The sequence below is a fragment of the Saccopteryx bilineata genome, chromosome 2 (assembly GCF_036850765.1).
Source record: "Saccopteryx bilineata isolate mSacBil1 chromosome 2, mSacBil1_pri_phased_curated, whole genome shotgun sequence".
Lineage (NCBI taxonomy): Eukaryota > Metazoa > Chordata > Mammalia > Chiroptera > Emballonuridae > Saccopteryx > Saccopteryx bilineata.
In genome coordinates this window covers 333,656,905-333,683,404 of record NC_089491.1, presented here as the reverse complement: position 1 = coordinate 333,683,404, position 26,500 = coordinate 333,656,905, and the positions used below count along the sequence as shown (strand labels likewise).

Here is a 26,500-nt window from a genome sequence, read left to right as displayed (position 1 = left end):
TATTTACTGTTTGTTTCTTCCCCCATCCTTATCCTCTGATCTGGAACCCAGCCAGCATCTAAGGCTTCCTGCTGCCTGGTTCTTGACACTGGGGCCCTGGGGACATAGATGGGGCCTATAGATCAGAAGGCTCTGCACCCACCAGTTATGGGAGCTGAAGGATGCTTTCCTGCCTGCTCGAAGCTCCAGCAGCTTCCCAGGGTAGCCCCTCAAGTCAGAAGAGACAGCGTGTCTCAGAAACCCAGAGGTTCCCACTGCTTGCTGCTTCTGCACCATGCTGGGCTCTAAGGCTGATCCAGTCTCTTTCTTGGAGGTGGAGCCCAGGAACATGGGGTGGGGGGTGGGGGGTAGGGGGGATGAAGAGGGCTGCAGTTTGGGTCCTAATCAACAAAAAGGAAACAGGATGAGATTGGCCCGGTTGAATAGATATGGGTAATGGAAGGAGGGTGCAGGACATGGGCTGGGTTACTGGCCTGGGCGGGGCCAGCTGGATATCTGTGACCGGAGGTTATAGCCCCTATGGGAGTAGGCCCTCCCAGCCCCACAACCACCTGGACAAGAGAGAAGGGAATCCTGTTCGCATTTATACAAAGGGCTAACCGCACAATAAACACTTTTGGTCTGAGGGTGCCAGGAAAGGGCAGCCATTAGTACGGAAAAAAACAGTCAGTTCTCATCTGCTAGACATGGGCGTGGCTGCCTCCCTGGCCACCACAGCCCACACCAGGTACTGTCACTCCTACCTCCACCATCACCGCCCCTCCAGAAACTCTGCACACCCCACAACCTTGTTGTAGACTGGGGCTACCAGCCAGATGCCAGCTAGTGGGGCAGAAACAAGGGCCTTGGAGCATAGGGCTGTTGCCGGGGTGAGGCCCACCCGGACTTCTGAGGGCTCTTTCCCACGGGTCTGCCGTGAGCCAGACAGACAGAACCCCTCTGAGGGCGCTGGGCCCTCAGGTTCTCTGGAAGATGACATCTTGGGCAGCACTCTCAGGGAGGAAGAAGAGCATCACTTGTTCCTATTTATTGTCCCAGGTCCTGCTCTCCTGGCTCAGAAGTCTGAGTCTGCATCCATGAGCTCCGCCTCCATCAGGTTGGTGCGGGAGTGAATGGGCCCTAGTCCCTGCCAGCGGCCCTCAGCCCAGGCTGTGGGGGCTGGAGCATTGGGAAGAAACGGGTCCTGCAGGGTACTGGGCTCTGGACAGAAGGGGTTGGAGACCAGGGTCCAGGCTCTCTGTCGGCACGACTCCCCAGCCCCCCAGGCTCCGGTGGCCACCAGGCATTTCTGTCGCGGCAGCTGCGGCAGCCGAGGAACAGCGCTGGCAGGAGCAGGGTGGTGAGTGTTTCGTGGGGGCACCAGTGGGCACACCTCCTTCTTCCTCTTCCTCTGCTTCTTCTTAGAGCCCAGGCGCTTCTCCAGCTCTGGGGAGATCTCTGCCTCAACCAGCCACAGGTTGGCTTTTTCCTCTGGGGGCACTGCTGACGGGAGTGAGAACATGAGCCTGGCATCCGACTGTGCACATCCCCCTTCTCTTCTCAGACCCCCAATTTGAGCTCTGGGACCCATGACTCTAGACCTCTGGGCCTCAGCCCCACACTTAGGTCTTCCCCAGCCTTTCCTCCCCCCTCGCCTTCTGGCAGCCCCTGATCCTGCAGTCCTGGGAACCCACAGCCTCTTTGTCCCCCACCTTCCTACAGAAACCTGAACCCCATACCTGGAGTTGCCACAGGGGTGACAGACACATCCTGGGGCAGTATGGCTCCTCTTCGAGCCACCATCTTGGTGACGTGCTGGGCCCAGGCAGAGGACACATCAGCTGAGGGCTCATTGAGGTCAAAGGCCAAACCCGCTATGGGGATGGAGGGAGAGGATAAGAAATCTTTATTTATTTATTTATTTTTATTTATTTATTTATTTTTATTACAGAGACAGAGAGAGAGTCAGAGAGAGGGATAGACAGGGACAGACAGACAGGAACGGAGAGATGAGAAGCATCAATCATTAGTTTTCCGTTGCGCATTGCGACACCTTAGTTGTTCATTGATTGCTTTCTCATATGTGCCTTGACCACAGACCTTCAGCAGACCGAGTAACCCCTTGCTCGAGCCAGCGACCTTGGGTCCAAGCTGGTGAGCTTTTTGCTCAAACCAGATGAGCCCGCGCTCAAGCTGGCAACCTCGGGGTCTCGAACCTGGGTTCTCGGCATTGTAGTCCGATGCTCTATCCACTGCGCCACCGCCTGGTCAGACTATTTTTATTTATTTTTAATTTGTATTAATTTTAGAGAGTGTGTAAAGGGAGAAAAGAGAGGCATCGATTTATTGTTCCACTTATTATGCATTCATTGGTTGATTCTCTTATGTGCCCTGACCAGGAATCAAACCCTCAACCTTGGCGTATCAAGACAATATTCTCACCAACTGAGCTACCCAGCAAGGACAGGATATGAAATCCTGACTGCCCAGTCCCTTGCAGTCAAGCACGTCTCCCTTATTCAGCACCATTCACCTTCCCCCAGCCCATGATTCCCACTCCACCTCACATAGAAAATCCACCCTGGTAATCACGGTAATCTCTACCCATTCCCAAATTACAGAGCAACTGACATCGTGGGCACCCAGAGCAAGCGTGGGACTTCATTAGAGGCCAGAAATGCAGTTCCTGAAAGCCTGACTCATTCGAGCCCAGGGAGAACAGCTGGAGAAGACAGGATTGAAAGGGTAGGGAGATGAGTCCTCTGGGAACCCAAACTATCGATCCCAGGGCAGAAACAGAGAGGGGAGAGTCACTGGGGATGGGAAGAGGCCTGGAAAAGAATGGGAGGAGAGGAGGAAGCGCTGTATCCTCACAGCCCTCCAAACCATCCACATGTCCATACCAGCTGGGAGAGAATGGGCCCCTCCATACCAGCTGGGAGGGGATGAGGCCTGGTGCTACAGGTGTTAAGCAGCCCCAGGGGAGGAGAAGGTTGAAGCTTACCCACAGGCCCATCGTGGGAGACAGTGTGCATGCTGAAGGAGAGCTCCTGGCCTGGGTTCTGCAGCAGCTCACGCCTCTTGGAGAAGGCCTTGGCAATCATCTTGCTCTTCTTGATGCGTTTGGGCTCATCATCACTCTGTCCTGTCAACCTTGAGAGCATCAGGGGTGGAAAAGGGTAAGTGGAGGGGCAGCCACTTCCATCAAATCTAGTGAAAGACCAGCAAATCCACCCCCTCTAGGGAAAGAGCCTCCAGAAGGCCTCGAGTCCCTCAAGGACTCTGAGAAGTAGAGGCCTACTCTGCAAAGAAGGGGGTCTGGAATGCAGGTCTCCTGTGTGCTCTGTTCTCAAATCACTCCACTCTTAAAAGGTTCTGGCAGCAGGCTTAGACCTAGAAGGTGCTCCCAAGGACAGGAGTTGTCACCAGGGGGCAGTGGTGAGCCACAGAAAAGTTGGCTTTAGAGAGCTCCACACAGACCCTTAGAAATCACATCTGCCCAAGGCTGTGCTGGGAGACATGGGACCACACAAAGCCTAATGATGGGGACACGTAGGTTGTAAGGTTGTGGAGTCAGAATGGGCTGGCTGCTGACCCCACCTGCACCAGGTGCGTCTCCAGATGAGCAGCGTAGCCTTGGTCCAGACCCAGGTGCTCATAGCAATGCCGGTTCCAAACATGGCAAACAGGTTGATCTTTTCCACCAAGAGGCTGGGTCGATTCTTGATCTCACAGTCAGGGATGGGTTTCTTGGTGGGCAGCCCGATAGTTACATTAGCCTGGCACCTATGGGGAGGGGTGGTAGACAGGTGAGGCTTTCTGAGTCTCCTGGGTGGATATCCAGACAATCACTAAGCCCCACAGCACTGATTTGGAAGCCTGGGTGCTCATTAGAGTCACCTGGGAGTTTTTAATAACTACTGATGTCTGGGCCACACCTCAGACAATTAAATCAAAACCTGGGGAGAGACCCAGGCAGTGGCATGGTTTAGAGTGTTCCAGACTGCAAGCTAGAGCCTTGAAGAAATCCAAAGCAGTTGACAGGGACTAGTATGCATTTTAACTGTTGTTTCTGGTGTCGGTAGGTGCTGCACTGCCGTCAACAGCTGAGATGCTTCGCTCAGACTCATCCTCACTGTGACACAAAAAGCATAGGCAAACCAGCAGGCATTAAACAGGCTGTTGACTCATCATAGAGAGGTAACTACTGCTGTGCAGGGCTCTCCAGTAAGCTCTGCAAAAGTTTGTGAGCATTGGAGAAAGCAACTTTTGTGGCCAATAGAGTTGGTTAGAGAAGCCAAAACACAAGATGGCATTTAATACATTAAAAACAATTTTTTGGTGTTTTTTGTTTTTTTTTTTAAGAGAAAGAGGAAGGGAGGGAGAGGAAGAGAGAGAAACACAGACTTGTTGTTTCAGTTATTTATGTATTAATTGGTTGATTCTTGTATGTGCCCTGACCGGGACTTGAACCAGTGTATTGGGACAATGCTCTCACCAAAAAAACCTACCTGGCCAGGGCCCACAAGTTGGCTTTTTAAAAATTTTATTTATTTTAGAGAGAAGAGAGAGAAGAGAGAGAAGGGGGGGAGGAGCAGGAAGCATCAACTCCCATATGTGTCTTGACTGGGCAAGCCCAGGGTTTTGAACCGGCAACCTCAGTGTTTCAGGTCAATGCCTTATCCACTGCGCGACCACAGGTCAGGCAAGATGGCTTTTTAACATTTACAAGTGCATCAGCCAAACAGCCATGGGGGTGCGGAGTTAAGCAGCTTGAAGGCTGTTTGCTATGTTGGCAAATCAGAAACCAACGGACATCTTGGGTGCCCAGAACAAGATGGGCAGACCCCCCAAAGGACAGCACAGGAAGGCTGACCCTTTAGTCCTGTCTCCTGCTCCCCTTGCAGTTGCCCCAGGCCCCTGCCCTGCACTTACAACACGTAGTCCCGGAAGCTGCGCTCCCACTCAGCCTGGTTGAAGAAGTCATAGAAGTGGCAGCTGAAGGTGATGAGCACGAAGCCGAAGGCCAGGAAGCCAAAGATGCCTGTGGAGGGCCAGGGGCGGGCAGGATGTTACCAATCCCAGGTGTGGGAGCAGCTGCGGGAGGAGGGTGTTTGACCCACTGGGGCCTGAAAGACAGCTGAATCTGGGTGAATTCATGCTGGCTCAGTTCAAGAACTGGAGTCTCCAAAATAAGGCATGGAGGGCACTTAAGGCAGCTGCGGGAGGCCTCAGTGGGAGGGAAGTGGGTGTGCGGAAGCAGTCTTGGCATGAACTTGAATTCTTCCACCTAAGAAGGTCCCCTTCTTTTTTTTTTTTTTTTTTTTAAATTTTTTACTTTATTTATTCATTTTAGAGAGGAGACAGAGAGGGACAGAGAGAGACAGAGAGAGAGGAGCTGGAAGCATCAACTCCCATATGTGCCTTGACCAGGCAAGCCCAGGGTTTCAAACCAGCGACCTCAGCATTTCCAGGTCAATGCTTTATCCACTGTGCTACCACAGGTCAGGCTTTTTTTTTTTTTTTTTTTTTTTTAATTTTTTTTTATTTATTCATTTTAGAAAGGAGAGAGAGAGGGAAAGAGAGAGGAGAGAGAGAGAGAGAAAGGAGGGAGAGCGGGAAGCATCAACTCCCATATGTGCCTTGACCAGGCAAGCCCAGGGTTTCGAACTGGCGACCTCAGCATTTCCAGGTTGACGCTTTATCCACTACGCCACCACAGGTCAGGCCAAAGGTCCCCTTCTTTTAAGTAGCTACCACAACCACTACCACCACTACTGCCACCACCACCAGAACACACACAAACACACACACCCCAGCCTTGTCTTGCCCCATGACTGCTAACTTGTGCCACTGGCTTACTGCATCCCCCAAGACCCTATCCTGTAGGTCCCACAGCCCCAGGAGGGTGCAGCATTGGGCTGGACAGTACCTTGGGCCAAGGGCCTGGGGCCCCACTCACCTAGCCGCAGCATGGTCTCATTGATCTTGCTGGCAGCCTTCTCGCTCAGCAGCCCGGGGTGGTTGCTCTTGATGGAGAACAGAGTCATGACCCCTGGACAGAAGGGAGACCTCAGACATTAGTGGGGTGAAGCCACTCTCCTGGGATAGGGGTGTGTGTGGCAGGGGAGACTCTCATGGCCCTGGAGTCCGGGTCTGATTATTCCTGTGCTGGTGTCAAGCTTGGGGAACTGGAGACACTGGAGAAATGGAGCACAGCTGGTGGCAGTTGGGTCATGGACAGAAAAGACTGCGGCAGAGCACAGATGGCCAGTAGAGGCGAGAGAAAAGGCACCTTGGTTCCAGCCTGGCTGCCCCTGAGTAATGCAGCCAGGTCAAAGCTCCTCTAACTACAAACAGTATAAAAAGAGACTTGGGATATCCCGGACGAGCCCCCCCCCCCAAAATAAAGAGACTTGGGAAAAATGCCATCCAACAGAAATATACTGCTCACAAAAATGAGGGGATATTTCAAAATTAATATGAAGCAATAAAAAAAAGAAACATTTGATTTTTTTTATTAAACAAGAACATCAGAAAAGCAAACAAGTCAGACAGTTGTGTGATTATGCAAATGAGATGCAAAACCAACTTTTATTTCATTGGTGAAAACGCCCTATACAAAAGGCTGAAAGTACTGGAGTATCTGCACATTCTCTGATCCTCTAATTTTTATGAGCAGTATATAATATAAACCACGCACATAATCTTAAATTTTCTATAAGCCACCTTGAGAATAAAAAGACACAAGTGAAACTAACTTCAATATATTTGATAAACAGTATACCACTGTTTTATATTATTTCAATGTGTAATCCATATTACAGCTAATTGATAAGTGTGCTATGTCTTTGAAATTCAGTGTGTATTTTACACTTATGACACATGTCAATCTGGACTAGTTTCAACGCAGGTGGCAAGTGGCTACCAAACAGTACAGCATGGATACAAAACATAAATCAGAGGCCCAGACTGCCAAAAAGGGAAAAGAGGTGGGCTGAACAGAAGGATGGCCTTCTGCAGAGGGAGGGAACTGCAATTTACAAAAAAAAAATTGCAACAAAATGAGCTAGGAAGATATGGAGGCTTATTGTGAAGGTGGCAGATTGAGAGGGAAATTAGGGAACAGAGAATCTGTACATGTTGTGAAAACTGTGCGTGTGTAGGTGGGCAGGAGGGAGATGAGAAACCAAGCTCCCGAAGAGTGAGAGTAGTTGTAAGCTTAGTGTGGGCACACTAGACTGAAGGCCCCACATCGGTCCACGTGGATAGGGTAGGTTACCCACTACACACATGCACCTAGTCAAGGGCTGAAGAGATGTTGGAACCAGCCCAGGTTCCATTCAATAAGCTGTGAGCCATGGATCATGGCTCTGAAAAAACGGGTGCATCTTCTGGCCAACACAAAGGTATGTTCTCATACCAAGTGGCTAGAGGGGGCACCACTTAGCACCAAGACCCGGTGTGACCTGGCTGAGGTCCCACTGCAAAGGCAGCCTAGTGGGCAGTGGATAGCGCTTACTTCCACAAAGCTGGTGCTCAGTGTATTTTGTTGCCCTAGATCAGAGGTCCCCAAACTACGGCCCATGGGCTGCATGTGGCCCCCTGAGGCCATTTATCCGGCCCCCACCGCACTTCCGGAAGGGGCACCTCTTTCATTGGTGGTCAGTGAGAGGAGCATAGTTCCCATTGAAATACTGGTCAGTTTGATTTAAATTTACTTGTTCTTTATTTTAAATATTGTATTTGTTCCCGTTTTGTTTTTTTACTTTAAAATAAGATATGTGCAGTGTGCATAGGGATTTATTCATAGTTTTTTTTATAGTCTGGCCCTCCAACAGTCTGAGGGACAGTGAACTGGCCCCCTGTGTAAAAAGTTTGGGGACCCCTGCCCTAGACTTTGGATGCAACAAGGCAGAGCTGAATCCTACCCTGAAACCTCAGATTCAAGTCCAGCCTTTCCCTTTTGCAATAAACACACATTTCAGCCTTCCTCCCCTCCCTTCTGGGCCCCCAAGACACCTACGTGGGCTCCCCAGGCCACATGTTGCCCTCGTCCTGGTCTGGTCCTCACTCACCTCGGATGAGGAAGTAACCTCCTACAATGAGCACCAGGCCAATTGGGGCCAGCACGAAGCCAGCACGGTATCGGTAGTTCTTGTAGCCCACAAAACAGATGCCGCTCACAGAGTCCCCATCCACCTACAGCAGAAAGGGGTGTGAGGGACAGATTTGCTCAATGGCCCCCTCACCCACGTCCACCCCACTCAGGACCCCAGCCTCCTACCAGTTACCATACCTGGGCCACAGCGAGGATCGCCACAGTGAGGACAAAAGGGAGTGACCACGTGAGCAGGTGGAAGTAGGAGGTCTTGCCGGACAGTGGCTGGTAGGTGGTGCCCAGGGCTTTGAAGGAGGTGTGCCAGGCATAGGTGAGGACCACAAACCAGACGACACCGGCCATCAGCGCATAGTACACAATGACAAAGATGATGACGCAGGACAGGGTCTCGTTGGAGCTATGTAGACATGTGGGGTGTCACCTGGGGAGGTCATTCTGTACTCCCTCTACCACTGTCTCCACCCTGTCTCCAGACCCTTCGCTTTAAGGTCTAGAGAGGTTCCCTAGGAGTCAGGACTCGGAGGCAGAACCCAGTCAGATTTGAAGAGGATGCAGAAGATGCCCATTTGAACAGATACAAACAACCAAGGTCCTAATGCTGGAGACCTTGGATGCAACAAGGCAGAGCTGAATCCTACCCTGGAATCTCAGATTCGAGGCCAACCTTTCCCTTTTGTGGTAAACACACATTTCAGCCTTCCTCTCCTCCTCTCTGGGCCCCCAAGGCACCTACGTGGGCTCCCCAAGCCGCATGGTGCCATCTGCACGGCAGACGATCTCCCGGCGAGCACCGTCCATGAACTGGGCCAGCCAGCCGATGCTGCCCACGAAGAAACATGCATTGACGTAGAAAAGGATAACGGCAGGGTAGCGATTCGAATTCCGCCAGTCAGCCACAAAAGTGGCCTAGGAGAGAGAAGTGGGGTCCGTTCCATCAGGTTGGGGTTATTCTGCTGCTGCAGACACCCTTAGAACCCCTCTTAGGACTCTTACCCAGGGACCTGTGCTAAGTCCTCCTCTCCCCACCTCCCTCTCGGCCCCAGAGCCCAGCTCCTCTCATTGACAGTCCAGGTCCCTTCACACTTCACAGGCTGAGTGCCCCGGGCACCCACTTCCCCTGACCCTTCCGCGTGCGGGCCTGCCCTCGGCTGACCAGGGTGAAGAGCGTGCAGAGGCCAGTGACAGCCCCGAAGGCGGCGATGTAGCTGTGCATGTCCTGGTGCTCAGCCTCTGTGAAGAGCGGGTTCTGGCACTGGATCCCGCAGCCCTCCACGTCCTCGTACCAGCTCTTGGGGTTGTCGGTCCGAACCAAGGGAGCCTCACACTGGCCCGAACTGTTGAACTTGATGTTCTGCACCTCATTCTGGTGCAAGGGAAGGAGAAAGACAGTGCAAATGGCAGCGGGAGGCTCAGGGGCAACCCCCCAGTTCAATAAGGGACACAAGGGTGGCATGGCAGAGTGGCTCAGGGCACAGACACTGGAGACACTCTGCAGCAAATGATTTGGCTTCTGTTACCTCAGTTTCCCCATTTATAAGACAGCAAAAAAAAAAAAAGAAATTTGAAATATGGTGTCAGAGGGGAGCTCTGTGGACACCCTGGACCACCAGACAGACGAACAAGTGGGTTCTGGAGCAAATCAAATCTGAAACATCACTGGTGGTGAAAATGACAAAACTGAAGCTGTCCTGCTTGTGGCAGATCAGAGAAGGCAGGAGTCTTTGGAAAAGACATTAATGCTGGGAAAAATAGAAGTCAGCAGGAAAAGGGAAGCCCAAGCATGAGATGGACTGACTCCATAAAAGAAGCCACAGGCATCAGACTATAGCAGCAGAGCAGGGCTGCTGAGGACGGGACACTATGGACATCGCTCATTCACAGTCACCAGAAATCAGAGCCAACTCAAAGCATATAGTACACACACCTGCTTCATGGTGGGACTTACGGGATAAATGAATAAATAGATGTGAGATGCTATAATAGTATTTGGGAGCTGGTAAACAATAAGTAGTGTTATTAGCATCATTATTATTATCACTGATGAGCTCTCCTTCACTGCAGAACTAAATAGAACAACATCTCATCTTGGTGTCTCTGGCTGTTTCCCTGTGCCTTGACTCCATACATACATGACAAATGTCCTCAGGATAGGTTCCTGCCATCTGTGACTCCTATAACTCCCTAACACCTGACAGAGTTGGTGCTCAAAAAATATTTGTTGAACAGTTATCTTTCATTAAAAAAAATGAAAAGATAATTCGTGACAGGTGGGTCAAGCCAACAAGCTTCAGTTTGGGTTTGTGACCTGTTGACCCCAAGACTGAAGAGTTGAGGTCCTCAGTCCCCCAAGCAGAGGCGGATTTAACGGCGGGCTCACCGTGCTCCTAGCCCTGACTTCTGAAGGGCCCTGCCAAACCCCCAACTTTACACTTTTCTCTAATGACACCAAGTTTGGTTTCATATGTGCAATTTTAACATTAATAGTACATAATATTTTTTATTTATTTAAAAATATGGTTAACATGTATTTTTTTCTCTCTCTCTTTTTTTTAAGGGCACAATATTTTCTTCTGCGCCCGGGGCCTCAACTGACCCCTCTGCTTCCAGGAGAGAAGGCCATGGGTTCCCCTGTGTCATCTCTTGCCAGGCCCTCCCTTATACCTACTGACCAGCCCCCAGAGCATAGGCCTTGACCCCACAGAACACTCACCGGGCAGCCCTCAGGGAAGTGGTCGGGGGTGCAGCGCAGGAAGTCAGGCCAGCCCCGCTCCCTCTCCACGATGGCACAGGGGCCTCGCGTGGCTTGGCAGAGGGTGCGGCTGGGCAGCTCCACCCGGTCGTTCTCACACTTGGGCATGTACACAGCACACAGCAGGGGCTGGATCACTGCCCAGCAACGGGGGGCATTCCGGAGGCCTGGGGGGTGATGACAGGGAGGACACATTGCAGTGAAGACCCCTCCTCACGCAGACCTACAGACACAGCTGCTCTCCCTGTTCCCCAGGCCAAAGGCATCTCTCCTGGCCTCACTGTGGACCGTTACTGTTTGGAGCTGTTGGGAAAGGTATTTCTCAACAGGGCATTTGGACAGGTCGGTTCTCTGTGCTGCAGGACTGCCTTATGTATTGCAGGGTATTTAGGGGCATTTAGCATTGCAGGACCCTGCCCAATAAATGCCGATAGAACCCACAAGTCACTGAGACAACCAAAAGTACTCCCTGCCAAGCCCTATTCAGGGGTGGTGACTAGAAGAGAACCTGAAGAGGAACTTCCTGGGATGCTACTCATGTTCTATTTCTATCAGATACTAGAGAATTCAGTTAAAGTTTTATAGAACAGCCCCCATTTCCAAATGTCCTGCTGGAGTATGAGCACCTCTGGCTGAGAACCCCAGGTTGATTTTCCCTTTTCAGAATCATTTTAAAAACCTGCTACAAGCCTTTTCCAGGGGGAAGAAGGGTCATGGAACCCACCCCTCACAGGGCCATACTCCAGATCCAGGAGAATTCTTCCCCTTGCCAAGATCCCAGGCCCGCTGGTCCTCTTACCAAGATGAGGTGAGATAGAGAACAGGTGGGAGCAAGAAGAGGTAGTCAGGGGAGCCAGGTACTCCAAGGCCAGAGGAGGAAACAGGAAATCGGGTGGAGAGGAACAGAGGAGGCTGTGTCCAGTGCAGAGGGAGGGAGGGGGTGTCAGCAAGACAGAAACAGATGCCCCAGTGGCTGGGCTCACTCAGCATTCTGCCCCCTTCGCCCCTCCTGAATCTTCCTTGCTTCAGCAACACCTATTTCCCAAACAAGAAGGTGAATTAGGAGAAGCTTCTGAGGACACGAGAGTCGGCATGGGTGCTGGCCACAGAGCTGGGCTGGGGTATCATGGGGGTAGGAGGGTAGCTGCTCTTTTTGGGGGACGGGGGGTAAGGAGCACGGACACTCAGAGGCAGAATTAACGGCAGGCACCCCGGGCACGCGCCCTGGGCCCCAACTTCTGAAGGGCCCCGCAAAACCCCAACTTTACACTTCTTTCTAATAACAGCAAGTTTAAGGGGCCCAATATTTTCTTCTGTGCCCGGGGCTTCAACTGATCTTAATCCGGCTCTGTGGACACTGCAACTAGCCTGCCTGGGCTCAGTCTTGGCTCTATCATTTCCTGGCTGTGTGATCTTGGGCAAATTACTTAATCTCTAGCCTCAGTTTCCTCATCTGTGAAATGGAAACGATACATTTACCTTGTGGAACTATTGTGAAATATAAGATAAGTTAACTGCTTAGCACAGTACCTGTCATATAGTAAGCACTTGGGAAATGTTAGCTATTATTATAACCTATCTGAGGCTTCTGACCACTCAGCTCTCACTGTGGTTCAGCTTGTTCTGGGGGCACAGAGCAAGTTCTTGTCACTTAAGATGCAGTGATCTCGGGCAACAGTACCCAGACCTGACTCAAATTGGAATAATTTGGGGAACCCTTATCACTCTGGATGGAGAATCCACTCTCAGAAATTCTGAGTGGGTGTGGGTGGAGAACACAACAGTGGGAGCCAGGTGTTGGTTGGGTAGGAGGAGGGTTTGCCTACAAAAGGGGCAGCAAGAGGGACTATTTGGGGGTAGTGTGGTTTTTCTCTGTCTTAAATGTAGTGGCTGGTTATCTGATTCTGTGTTTGTTTAAACTAAAAATAAAGTGAATTTTACTGGCTGTTTATTAAAATTGTGCGGGTGCTCACTAGAGTAAAATGTAGTCTAAAGGAGCCGCAGGCAGTTGATTAATAAAAATACAGGTGGTCCTCGGGTTATGACAGCCTCAACATCCAACGTTCAAGTTTATGATGCTCGCTCCCATAAAAACTTTTAATTATTGAGACATGAGTGTTTCTTTTTGGCTTACTCGTTTGTCATTTTTTTCTATTACTACAGTACAGTACAGTATATTTATGTCCTTTTCATTTTTCTGTGGCTTAGTTGTGCTTTCATGTAGATTATGATTTTACAACTGTGTGAGGATAGTTGACTTAGGCTAGGGTATGTTTCAACTTACACCAAAATTTGGTTTATGTTACTGTCGTAGGAATGGAACTGTGTTATAACCCAAGGACCCCCTGTATTATGTTATTTTTTTCAGGATTTTGTGATATTCGTGGTAATTAACAATGTTAAAAATGTGTAACTTGTTGTTTTTAGTTTTTCTCATTTTAAATATTGTTTCATTCTTTAAAAATAAATTTCCCAAGAAAAAGACATATTATTAACTATACCTTAAATGACAATAGAGAAGCCATCTAGGTAAAAAATAAGTAGGACCCTTATCTCATTTCATAAATAAAAATAAAATCTAGATGAAGCAAAATAATTGCACTATTTTAAAAAATTAAAGTACTAGATGAAAAGATGAGAAATGTTTTTTGAAACCTTGGAGTGGAGGTTTCCTGATTATGACACAAAACCCAGAAGCTATGAAATAAAAGATTTAAACAAAATCATTAAAAAAGCAACACACTGCCTGACCTGTGGTGGCGCAGTGGATTAAAGCGTCGACCTGGAATGCTGAGGTCGCCGGTTCAAAACCCTGGGATTACCTGGTCAAGGCATATATGGGAGTTGATGCTTCCTGCTCCTCCCTTCCTCTCTCTCTCTCTCTCTCTCTCTCTCTCCTCCTTCTCTCCTCTCTAAAATGAATAAATAAAGTCTTTAAAATATATATATATATAAAAAAAGCAACACACTGAAAAAATATATTTCATACATATTACAGGTAAAGAGCTAATTTCCTATGTGCATAAAGCTGTTCCACATCATTAAGAAATGTATAAACCTAAGGAAAAAAAGGGCAAAAGACAAATAGAACAGATCAGAGAAAATACAAATGGCCTTAGATGCTCGCCCTGGCCAGGTCGTTCAGTTGGTTAGACTCTAACCGTTAGAGCATTGTCCTGATAAGCCAAGGTTGTGGGTTCAATTCCCAGTTAGGGCACATACAAGAATCAACCAATGAATAAATAAATAAATGTAACAACAAACTGATGTCTCTCTCTCTCTCTCCCTTTCCCTTCCTCTCTCTAAAAATAAACACAGAGATACTCAATCTCACTCTTAATAAAATAAATGTGAAATAAAATTATGCGATACAATTTTTTAAACTTTATAGTGAGAAAAATCAAAATACGTACTTAAAAATGCTGTCTTGGCAAGAGTGTGGGAAAAACTGGCACTTTTGTATATTTTTAGTAGGAATAAAAATTAGTAAATACTTGTGGAGACTATTTGGCATAATCTATCACAATTTTATACTAGCGATTCCACTTCACATGTTCACAAAGATAATTTATAAGACTATTCATTGCAGTATTGCTTGTAACAGCAAAAGAGTAAAAACAACCTGAATGCACATCCATCAATAGGAGACCAGCTAAAAAAATATCATACATCAATATAATAGGACACTATTCAGGGTTGAACTATTTGCATTGAAATGGAACTATCTCCAATACATCTTGTTAAATGGATGTAGTTGAGTGGAGAACAGCCCCGAGAGCATGCTACCACAGTTTGCGGGAATAAAAAAACTAAGGACACGGGGGAAATGGGTAGCTGGGAACACAAGTGGAAAGATTCACGTTTTGTGTGCATACTACCTACTCTTTAAAGTAATTAAGTTTAAAAATACATATGCAAATTACTGAGATGAGGGAAGCTTTCCAACAAAGAGAAGCAAATAAGATTGCTAACAGGAAGGGGAAATCCACTTAATCTGTGTTGTTTTATTCTTAAATTTTAATAAAATATGAAACAAAAATAGGACACATTTTTCTTTCTTTTTCTTTCTTTCTTTCTTTCTTTTTTTTTTTTTTTTTTTGTATTTTTCTGAAGCTGGAAATGGGGAGAGACAGTCAGACAGACTCCCGCATGCGCCCAACCGGGATCCACCCGGCACGCCCACCAGGGGTGACCGCTCTGCCCACCAGGGGGCGATGCTCTCCCCCTCCGGGGCGTTGCTCTGCTGTGACCAGAGCCACTCCAGCGCCTGGAGCAGAGGCCAAGGAGGCATCCCCAGCGCCCGGGCCATCTTTGCTCCAATGGAGCCTTGGCTGCGGGAGGGGAAGAGAGAGATAGAGAGAAAGGAGAGGGGGGGAAGGGTGGAGAAGCAGATGGGTGCTTCTCCTGTGTGCCCTGGCCAGGAATCAAACCCACGACTTCCACACGCTGGGCCGATGCTCTACCACTGAGCCAACCGGCCAGGGCAGGACACATTTTTCTACATTCACAGTATTTTAAAATTACATTTGCCACAATTTAAACTTTGAAAAAAACTTTTTCTTTATGTGATCCTGATGAGCAGTCAAATTGAAAACCATTGTTCTAAGGTTGGGTTAACATTAGAAAATGTAATCAATGTAATTTACTACATTCATAGACTAAAGAAGAAAATCATATGATCGTCTCAATCAATGCAGAAGTAGTTGATAAAATCAACATACATCAATAATAAAAGATAATTGGCAAATGAGGAATAGAAGAAAACTTCCTTAATCTGATAAAATGCAACTACAATGAAACTTACACCAAACACCATATTTAATAGTGAAAAGTAGAAAATCTTTCTCTTTAGAATACAAAAAAGTCAAGGATGAAGGATGCTGCTACCTACCACTACTATTTAACAATGTACTGGAGACTTTGAGTAGTACAGCAAGGCGATAAACATTTAAAAATATATATGGCTTGAAAAGAGAGAACAAACTCATTCACAAATGAGATAACTATGTGTGTAGAATGAGTTTAGCTAGTTTACTGGATTCAAAATCACTTGTACTTGTATATACCAGCAACAAACAGAAAAAAATATTAAAGGGATCATTTATAATAGCATAAAAATTATCAAGTATTTAGGAATAAATCTAACAAATAATATTTAAGAACTCCCGGCAAAAAAACCCTGTAAAAATATTGAGAAAATAAAAGATCTAAATAGAAATATATAATGAAATAACTAGAATACTCAATAGTGAAAAGATGTATTTTTTCAAATTAATCTATACACTCAATGTTATTGCTATTAAAACCATCAACAATTATTTTTACATTAAAGCACAAAGGATCAAGAATAGCCTAGACTTTCTATTAGCTGCTGCTGTACTATAAAGTAGAGGTTCTCAGCCTCAAGTTCACAAAGGATTCTTGGAGAGAATTTAGGGATCCATGAACTTGGATGGGAAAAAAAATTACATCTAACTAAAATTTAGCATTTCCTTCAGTTATAAATGTGAACAACATACCACAATAATGTTACCAATGCCTGTGGCTCGGTCATAAATGGAAATCAGGTGTTTTTGTTGCAGATATCTCAAAATATTGTCACTCATCACCACCTTGTTATTATAGTGATTAAACTCACGCTGTATCTTATAGTGTATTACTAAAGAAGCACATATATATTAGATCACAAACTTTTAAAATACGTGATAACTGTATTTCAATATAATTCATTTCCTTCATAATACTAAATGCTTCTTTTCAATTCTATATGTTTTACTTTATGAATTTAAAAATGTTATACTGAGAAGGGGCCCACAGGTTTTACCAAATCATCAAATAGGTTCATAGCTCAAAGAAGGGGCAGAACCACACTGTAAAGATATAATTAAGCTGGTGTGGTATTGGCAAGGGATAGACAAGTAGGCCCCTATAAAATAGAAGATCCTAGAAATAAATATATATTTTTTATTTGAAAGATTTTGTTTATTCATTTATAAAGAGAGAGGAAAAAAACAAGGGGGAAGGAGCAGGAAGAAGCATCAACTCCCGTAAGTGCCTTGACCAGGCAAGCCCAGGGTTTCGAACCGGCAACCTCAGTGTTCCAGGTTTATCCACTGTGCCACCACAAGTCAGACAACAATATATATATATAGTTTGACAGTTGATTTATGGCAGAACAGTGGAGAAAGGATATTCTCTTTAACAAACGATGTTAACACTATACTGTATATGAAATTAGAGTTCTAAAAAAAACCAACTCCAGGTGATGTATATGCCTAAAATAAAAGGAAAATCTATCAAATTTTGAGAAAATAACATAAAAGAATAAATTCGTGATTTTGTAGTATGAAAGGATGTTTTAAAATAAGACACAATGCCCGACCTGTGGTGGCGCAGTGGATAAAGCATCAACCTGGAAACACTGAGGTTGCCAGTTCAAAACTCTGGGCTTGCCTGGTCAAGGCACATATGGGAGTTGATGCTTCCTGCTCCTCCCCCCTTCTCTCTCTCTCTCTCTCTCTCTCTCTCCTCTCTATAATGAATAAAGTCTTTAAAAAAATTAAAAAAAAAAATAAGACACAATAAACAGTACTCATAAAAAGTTTGATAATTGGCTACCTTAAAGTTTAGAACTTCCTGGGACAAAAGGGTTGGGAACAGGAGAAGTTTCTCAATGGACACATTTGAAAAAAAAAGTTTAGAACTTCTGGTCAACAAAAGGCAATGCAAATGAATAGGCAAGCCACAGAATAGAAAATATTTTCAATACATTCAACCAAGAAAGGACTCATATCCATGAATATCTCTTACAAATCTTATAAAAATGATAGCCGGCCCTATAGAAAAATAAGCCAAAGATTTGTACAGACACTCACAAAAAGAAGAACTCCAATGGCAAGTAAATAATTTACGGTACCTAACCTCATTAGTAATCAGGGAAATGCAAATTAGAACCACAAATACATACCACAATGTATCCACCAGTTTGGCAAGCTTAAAGGCAGACAATATCAAGGATCAGGAATCATGTGGAGCAATGGTGACTATTCTATAGGGCTACTGGGAGTGTAAGTTGGTACAACTACTTTGGAAAACTGTTTGTTGGCCCTGGCTGACTGGCTCAGTGGTAGAGTGTTGACCCAACATGTGGAAGTCCTGGGTTCAATTCTTGGTCAGGGCACACAGGAGAGGTGTGTGTATCTATTCTACCCTCTTCCCCTCCCCCTTTTCTCTGACTCTCTTTCTCTCCTGCAGCCATTGCTCAACTAATTTGAGCACAAGCACATCAACCCCAGGTGCTGAGGATGGCTCCCTCAAGCCTCTGCCTCAGAAGCTAAAAATAACTCGGTTGCCAGAGACCCCAAATGGGCAGAGCATTGGCCCCAGACGGGGGTTGCTGGGTAGATCCCAGTCAGGATGCATATGGGAGTCTGTCTCTCTCTCCTCTCCTCTCACTTATAAAAGAAACTTGTTTGTTATTATCTAGTAAAGTTGTAGGTATGCATGTCCTGTTTTCTTTAAGTACATACCTAGATAATCTTGGCCCAAATGCACCTGGATATACATAAAAGAACACTTATAGCAATGGCATTCCCAGTGGCCCCAAACTGAGGATAACTTAAAGGCCAAGGAAATGGATAAATAAATTTTAATTTACTCTACAATGGAATACTATTTAACAAAGAAAAAATGAGCTGCGATAACATGAATCTTACAAAATAATGTAGAGCAAAAGAAATAAGACATGAAAGAATACATACAGCACCGTTCCATTGCATAAAGTTCAAAAATATGCAAAATTGAAATATAGTACTGTTTAGGGATTCCAAAACTAGATGGTAAAACTATAGAGGAGGAAGAAAACTATTATAAAAAAATCAGGGTAGTGCTTACTTCTAAAAGAGGAGGGAGGGGGATGTGATTGGAAAAGACAGGGAGAGCTTCTGGGAGCCCCATCATGGTCTAGTTCTCAAGTCAGGAGACACTTTGAAATTATCTATTATTTAGTACCTCTGTGTTTTATGCACTTACTGTATACAAGCTATATCTCACAATTAAAAAGTTAAAAATCTGAAGCAAGGCTTGGCTAATAGCTCAGTTGGTTAGAACATAGTTGGTGAAGCTCAGAGATTGCCAGTTTGATTACCAATCATGGCACATACAGGAACAGATCCATGTTCCTGTCTCTCTCTTTCTCTCCTTTCCTCTCTTTCAAAATCAATAAAATAAGCATTTTAAAAAATTATCAGCCAACCAGGTTTGGGAACAGCTCTAAGGAAATTCTTCCTGATCTGACCCTGCAAATAACTCACCATCACCATCACCAACCTCCTCCCATTTCTTAACTGATGTCTGAGAGGCAAATGAAAATTCCTTCCAGCTTCTCTGGCTCTTTCCTACTGGCTGCCCCAGCCGGTGACAGCGCCACACACCACCCCTGAGCACACACAGAGCACAGCAGTGGTCAAAGAGCCTACGTGCCAGCTCTCAGGGACCTATTTCCTTCGCCAGCCTCTGGCCTCTCTGCTCTCTTGCCCCATTCACCAAACCAGATTTCACCAAAGGTGGACCATGAACTAGTATTATGTTTGTCTGGTCAACCTGGAATGCCTGAGAAGAGGCATTTCAAGTTATAATGGGGAAGATGCTGAAGGCCTAAAGAAGCTCAAGTCAAGAGAGTTTTGAAAGATATAGAAGAGACCTGAGTTCTATACAAACCTAGAAATTGGCCCTACCTGAAATTCTTTGCTCAACAGCATGCTTCCAAAGGCTCAGTAGTCTGGACCAAAAAAACACGTAGTGGCCACTTTTGTTCAGCAAATCCTAGTCCAGATCTGCTGGGACCTACCACACAGACATCCAATAAACACCTCTAATTCACATGGCCAAAACTGAATCCATGCTTTCTTCTAAACATACTCCTTAGCATTCTCTGGCCCTCCATCCAACTCACCGGCAAGTCCCATCGGTTCTAGCTCTGAACTTGGACCTGTCACTCCGGACAGCCTGTTACCCAGTCCTGACTGCCATCATCTCTCACTTGGACTCCTTCAATCATCCCCTAAACTAGCAACCAGCCTCCAGGTTTTATGTCCAACCATGGCTTCTTCATGGATCTTTTTTAAACACAAATATGATTACTTCTCTCTCTTGTTTAAAAGTCTTCAATGGCTCCATATCATCTTTTGGACAACATACAAATTAATTTTTTTTCCATTTTCCATTGATTGAGAGAGAGCAAAAGGAAGGGAGGGGGAAACAGGGAAACAGCAAGAGAGATGGAGAAAGGGAGGGAGGGAGGGAGGGAGGGAGGTAGAGAGAGAGAGAGAGGCATCACTCATTGTTCCACTTAGTTGTTCCATGCAGTTGTGCACTCACTGTTTCTCATACATGCCCTGAGGGGGGATTGAACCTGCAACCTTGGTGCATCAGGATGACGTTTTATCTGCTGAACCACCCAGCCAGGGCCCAAACTTCTTAATATGGGGGATGAATCCCTTTATTGTCTAAATATCTACGTCTTATCTCTTATAATTCTATCTCTCATTTGCTTTGATCCAGCTCTACTAAAATTCTGAAACTTCCTTAAAAGTATGAAGCCCTCACACCACTTCCCCTTTGTGCACATTATTTCCTTTTCTATCCCTTCCTACCCAACCCTTCCTCAGCCCAGGTAATTCCTACTTATTTCTCAGGTCATGGGGTAAATGTCAGTTCTTCTGGGGTACAGGTGTCTTATCCTGTTCCATAAAGTCCTCTGTGTTCCTTCAGCAGCCTACTTTGTCACAATACTTTTCACATGTATTGCTAAAGCCTGTATGTCTGTCTTCCTCTTCATGGCAGGGCTCATGTCTGCATTCTTCATCTCTATATGCCCCAGAACCTGATCCGGGATGTAGCCAGTACCCTCCACCCAAATGAATTCAATGACTTGGGGGAGGGTGTGTACTCAACTCAGAGGCTCTCAGAAAAAAAGTGAAGAACAAGTCCTTACTTTCAAAAAGTTTACAGGTGAAGACAATCTAGAGCATCTTCATCCTTCACCCACAAAAATACCTCCAAGAGCCAGGTGACAATGACCATATCTAATGCCAAATCAAGACCACTGACTCAGGACAGGACCAATCACTGGCCCCTGGCCACAATTCTCAGCTGACGGCCTGTCTGGATTCTCACTCTTAATTCAAGTTCACTCTACCCACTCACTGACTCAGCTCGTACCAGCACCTGCTCTGGCCCTACTTTATAGAACATCCCACGGAAGAACCCAAAGCAGAAATAGAGCAACCGGAACACACATGGGAATGAGACTGAGCTGAGGGATGACGGGTGGCAGCAGAGCAGAGCTCAGAGTGACCTAAGGATCTGGGGGCTTCATGCTGGCATCTCTGTAGGAACCTGCCCCACCAGAGACACAGCTAGTGAGGTTTGAACCTGCACAGCCCACAGATGGTTCTAACTTCTAAACTTTCCTGCCAAAACCACTTCTGCCTACTCAGCACCTGCTCTCAGGAGTAGGGGCTGGAAGAGGTTCATACCCTTCCTCCTTGATTTGATGGTAATGGCAGAAGAGCAGCATCACATATGCATGTAACTTAGGAGAATTCAACCACTGGTCCCTGCAAAATACATAAGTAGAGAGAATATCCTCCCACAGTATGAGCAACTCATACAATGATTCTAGTGCTGAGAGATTTATTTGGGTTGTCCATACAGCTGGCTCCTAAACTCAAGCCTTATTTCAGATTGTACTCAAAGAAATATTGTTTACATCTTTCAGTTCCTTTTTTATTCTTTCAGTCTTCTGTTTTACATTTATGTAATTTTAAAGACTAAAATGATAGTTTCTATGTATGCCCCTTCTTATATACTGCACCTTACTATTTGTGACATTTCTATAAACATATTACCATAAAGAGAGCATATATGCAAAATTATACAGACCTGATGTTATGGTAATTTATGGAATTTTCAAAGCTACTGTTGATTGCACATGGTTTTTGCCAATATGATGACCCGATATCCACTAAGGATGAAGCTTCACCGTGAGCAACATCCTCCAAGTTCCTCATCTGGCATCTGCACCAAGCCAGCAACCATATGGCTTTGTCCAACATCCCTCAAAAACTCTGAGAACTCTAGTGGCCAAGCTGACAATGACAGACAACTGCATACACATCCTCCATCAGGGTGTTCACCAGCAGCTTCCAGGGCGGAGTGAGGGTGAGAGATTTGGGCAGCCTGGCAGAATTGAGATGTGGGGCACCGGAGGTCTGTCAAAAGGAGGTTGCCAGGTCTGTTCCTGGTTTTTTATCTTATTTTCTTTTTTCAAGGTCAGTTTTGAATCACACTGGATTCAAAAGCAAGGGGTGACAAGGCCAGTTCTCTTCCTGAGCACCCTTCAAGCCCCCAGCTCAGAAGAGTGACAGGTGGGGACATAATTCACTCCACACTGTTAAGGAAGGACATGTTTGGGTTCTGTCTGCAGATTTTCAGGCCAGACCACAATCCCACCCTGAGGTGAGGACTCTTGGACGTCAGATCACCATGGAAGTATACATAGGCTCTCAACATCCCAGACATAAGTGTCCTTCCCCAGCCTTGACCAGCCTGAGGACCCAAATCTCCAAAGAACACACAAATAATCATTTGAATAGTCTCATTCCTTCATAATCTCAGACAAAAATCAGAGTCCCCATTTTTCAGGTAAAGAAATGGTGAAATGTCTAGTGAAAATAAGATAAGATCAGAGTTCTCTGAACTTCCTGTCTCCTCAAACAATATTTCTGGAACTTTCTGGTTACCTTATTAATTTTATTATTATTATTAATTTTAATGGGGTGACATTGATAAGTCAGGGTACATATGTTCAGAGAAAACATCTCCAGGTTATTTTGACATTTAATTATGCTGCATCCCCATCCTCAAAGTCAAATTGTCTTCCCTCACCTTCTATCTGGTTTTCTTTGTGCCCCCCCTCCCCGCTCTAGTTACCTTTTAATTACTCACCATCAGGGGGTTTCTTATCCTTCACAAATTTCACTCAATTTTCACCCCCGGACCCCCACGTCTATATCTTCTACCCACATCCTTTCCTTTTTCCTCTCCAACTCGATTTCCTGGTCTCTTCTCCGAGGTCTAAACAACTCCTTGAATCACTGAGGACCCAGCTTCCAGAGCGGCACTTAGGTGGAGCATCTCCTCCTTTTAAAAAAAGTCTCCTTTTGTGGCTCAGAGCCCCTTCCTCACAGATCCCTAGTGCCCTCTCCTCCTTTGCTTACCCACCCTGTTCAGGCCCTTTGTGACCCTCTCCCTCAACCTCCGCGCCCTCCTTCCTCATCACCGAGGGTCCCTCCTGCATTCAGCCTGCCCCAAAGTTTCACACTCTGTTCCTCCAGCTCACCCCGGCGCAGCTCCCGCCCTCTCCAAAGCTCGGGCCCGAGCCTCTTCTCTCCTAGGGTCCTCGACCTCCCACCACTGCAGTTCCTAGGCTCCGACTCCCGCGCGCTTACCGGACCAGAGCACCAGCTTGCCGTGCGCTTCCTCCTGGGAGTCCGAGTCCCCGGCCAGCAGCGTGGAGGTGGCCTCGTAGGGCAGCGCCGAGCCCAGGCACACGTTGTAGCGCAGCGGCTCGCAGGGGGCAGCCCGGCCGCAATGGCTCAGCAACGGCGGAGGGCCAGTTGCCACCGCGCTCCTTCTGGCGCTCCCGCCCGCGCTCCGCGGCCCAGGCCCGGTTGCGTTCCCGCTCAAGGCCATCCCCCGGCCGAGGCCCCCCAGCAGCAGCAGCCCCAGAAGCAAGAACTCCAGCCCCCGTGCGAGGCGGGCAGCGGCCATGGCCAAACCTGCCAACTCAGCAGAAGCCCTGGCGCCCCCGTCCGCTCCCCGGAGCCCCCCGAGCACGCGCGCAACCCTTGGGGCCGCGGAGGCGACTCAGGCGACCTGTGCGCCCCGCGAGTCCGGTGCGGGGCTCCCCCAGATGCTCCACGCGCCGCGGGCCCTCGGCGCCCAACTTCGCAAACTTTGGAACCCGGGGCCCATGTTGGGCGGCGGAGGCCCGGGCGGGGATGCACAGCTCCCTACCCCTTTCCTTGGCAATCCAAGTTGTCTTTAGCCCCGGGAGCCCCCTGGGCCCCCAATCTCCAATTCCATTCCCTCTCCCACCATTAAAAACCACCTCCGGGCTCCGCGGCGGAGGCCAGGCACGGGCCGGGGGTGTGGGATAGGTCCCCGGCACCGCCCCCGCGCCAGCTCGGGGGCCAGCCGCCACCTTCGCTCTAGCGCGCCGCAGCCTCCTGACTGCTCTCCGCCGACTACCGGCTCCTTTGTTGCTCTAGCTCGCTAGGCTTTCTGGAATGCACGGGCCTCGTCGAGCCAAGCCCGCTCCCCCCGCCCCCGCCCGCCCCTCCGCCCCGGCAGGGGGAGGGACTGGCGGAGGGAGGGAAGAAGAGGGGAGGAGATGAGAGAGAGGAGGAGCGCAAGCTTCAGCGACCCTGGTGCGTAGAGGGGCCCAGGCCTGGGGTCTCTGGGACCCTGCCCGCCGCCCGGGAGCGAGAGATAGGTTGAAATCGTGTCCCCTAGCTGTACCAAAACTCAGTGGGCACCTTGATTAGCCCGAGGATCGTTGGACTTGTTCGTCTGCAGAGGGTTTTACGGAGGGAGAGACAGGGGGGTGCCTGAAGTCCCCGGAAACCTCTCCTACATCCCACCCCGCTCCGCAACTCGCCAGTCTTTTCTGCTTTTGGTTAGACCTTTCAACTTGTCTCGGGGCCCCATGGAGAAAACCAGGAGTTGGGGTTGCCGCTTGTCCAAATCCTTCCAGCTCTGGACCTGTGTGAGAGATGACCTCAGAGCCACTCAAGCAACTGCCCGGGCTGCTGTTACCTGTGGACACGGGTGTCTGAAAACCAAACGTGCCAACATCAAGGCTTTATTGCTACAAAGGTGTGAAGTCTGGACTGTGGTTTCCAACGACTGGCCTAGGCGTGTCTTTGGTTATGTCCAAAGGAAGTCAGGCCATCTCTGATGGCCCTTGCTGCTCACATGCTGGCCAAAGAAGTTTCTGCTGCTCTCCTTCCTTACCCTGTTCATTTTGGCTTTCCTCGTCTATTTTGCCTGTGCAAGTCACTGCACATGATTTCACAGTTTACACCCAGAGCCAGGGGTCCAGCCAGGAGAGTGGATTTGTACTGAGCAACTTTTCTGTGTTGCTGATGGGGCAACATACTAGGGTGGCTTTTACTGTCTTACCCTCTACCTAACCCCTTCAGCCTAGCTGAAATGGACTAATTAGTGTTAGATTTGGCCATTTGGGAGCAAATTAGTGATTATGCTTCTACCATCGGCTTGTCCTCAACAAACAGTAATATATTATGATAATGGAGCACAGTTGCCTCCTTCAGTGCAGGGACTTTATTCTATTCTTTGTATCCATAAAACATCTAATGCAGTCAGATATGCATATTAATCACTCAATAAATAAGCTGCCTAAATGAGGTGTACAGTGAATGTGCTATAGGAATTTATAGCAGGGAGAGATCCCTGTGGGTAGAAGTGGAGGGGGTGGGATTTGATTCAAGCCCTGAAGTGTGAGTAGGAGGAGTTAGAAATGTAGAGAGGAGTGGAGCTGGCATTACAAGTGGAGGAAACTATGACTATGGCTCATGACTGGCCTGGCAATCAAAGCATAGTAAGGGGTAAACAGGGAAACTGATTAGTAAGAAAGTACGAATAACATACAGAGGAATTAAGGTTTAATTCTATTGGCAATAAGAAAATGGCAGTTTTGATCAGAAGAATGCTAGGTTTAAGAACATTAATCAGGTGACATGAGAATGGTACAAAGGTGAGAGGCTATCAGGGCATAATATTCTCACTGGGAAAATAATTTCAAACATATGACCCACTTCAGTTCTTTTTCTCTGTGATATTAATGACTTATAACATGTCCAAGGTGTGATCCACAGAGAAAGTTGACTGATACCACACTGATGTTTCTCTTTGTGAACTCTCTCCACTTTTTTTTTTATCTGGTTGTTACTGGGAAAGATTTAAAGCCCTGTGGAATTTTCTCAGTATTCCGTTATATTAGGGAGGAACCTGCGTAAGTGCTCTTTACCTCTCTGCCTAAATGTTCTTCAAGTATGAAGGCTCTACCATTCCTTGTCTTGGATATCTTGGGGGTATGAGGAATAATCACATCATTGTAATATCTTTATACTGGAGATTAAAAGACAGTGAATTGAAGCCCTGGCTGGTTGGCTCAGCAATAGAGCGTCGGCCCAGTGTGTGGAAGTCCCAGGTTCAATTCCTGGTCAGGACACACAGGAGAAGTGCTTGTCTGCTTCTCCACCTCCTCTTCTCCTTCCTCTCTATCTCTCTCTTTTCCTCCCACAGACAAGGCTCCATTGGAGCAAAGTTGGCCCCGGCACTGAGGATGGCTCCATGGCCTCTACCTCAGGTGCTAGAATAGCTCTGGCCACCACAGAGGAACGCCCCAGATGGGCAGAGCATCACCCCCTGGTGGGCTTGCTGGGTGGATCCCAGTTGGGCCCATGCGGAGTCTGTCTGACTACCTCCCCGCTTCTAACTTTAGAAAAATACAAAAAACCTCCACAAATAATGGAGGGTGAATTGAGAAGATCCTAAAGTGT

The 26,500-nt window shown here is 47.2% G+C and overlaps 1 protein-coding gene across 3 annotated transcripts; it reads right to left on the bottom strand.

Annotated features, from left to right (window-relative positions):
* On the bottom strand, positions 1 to 24,217 carry SMO (smoothened, frizzled class receptor). Of its 3 annotated transcripts, none has more exons than XM_066262278.1 (12): positions 23,363 to 24,217; positions 10,812 to 11,017; positions 9,255 to 9,464; positions 8,835 to 9,007; positions 8,279 to 8,498; positions 8,058 to 8,181; positions 5,942 to 6,034; positions 4,915 to 5,023; positions 3,580 to 3,765; positions 2,984 to 3,132; positions 1,719 to 1,853; positions 1 to 1,482 (listed from the first exon to the last, which is right to left on the bottom strand). In XM_066262278.1, the coding sequence occupies exons 1-12, from the start codon at positions 23,682 to 23,684 to the stop codon at positions 1,055 to 1,057; spliced, it is 2,355 nt and encodes a 784-aa protein (XP_066118375.1). In that variant the 5' UTR covers positions 23,685 to 24,217; the 3' UTR covers positions 1 to 1,054. The 3 variants fall into 3 exon arrangements, with proteins under 3 accessions (XP_066118375.1, XP_066118377.1, XP_066118378.1); XM_066262280.1 differs by having other exon boundaries at positions 1 to 1,479; XM_066262281.1 differs by lacking the exon at positions 9,255 to 9,464.
* Between the last annotated feature and the right edge of the window lie 2,283 nt (positions 24,218 to 26,500).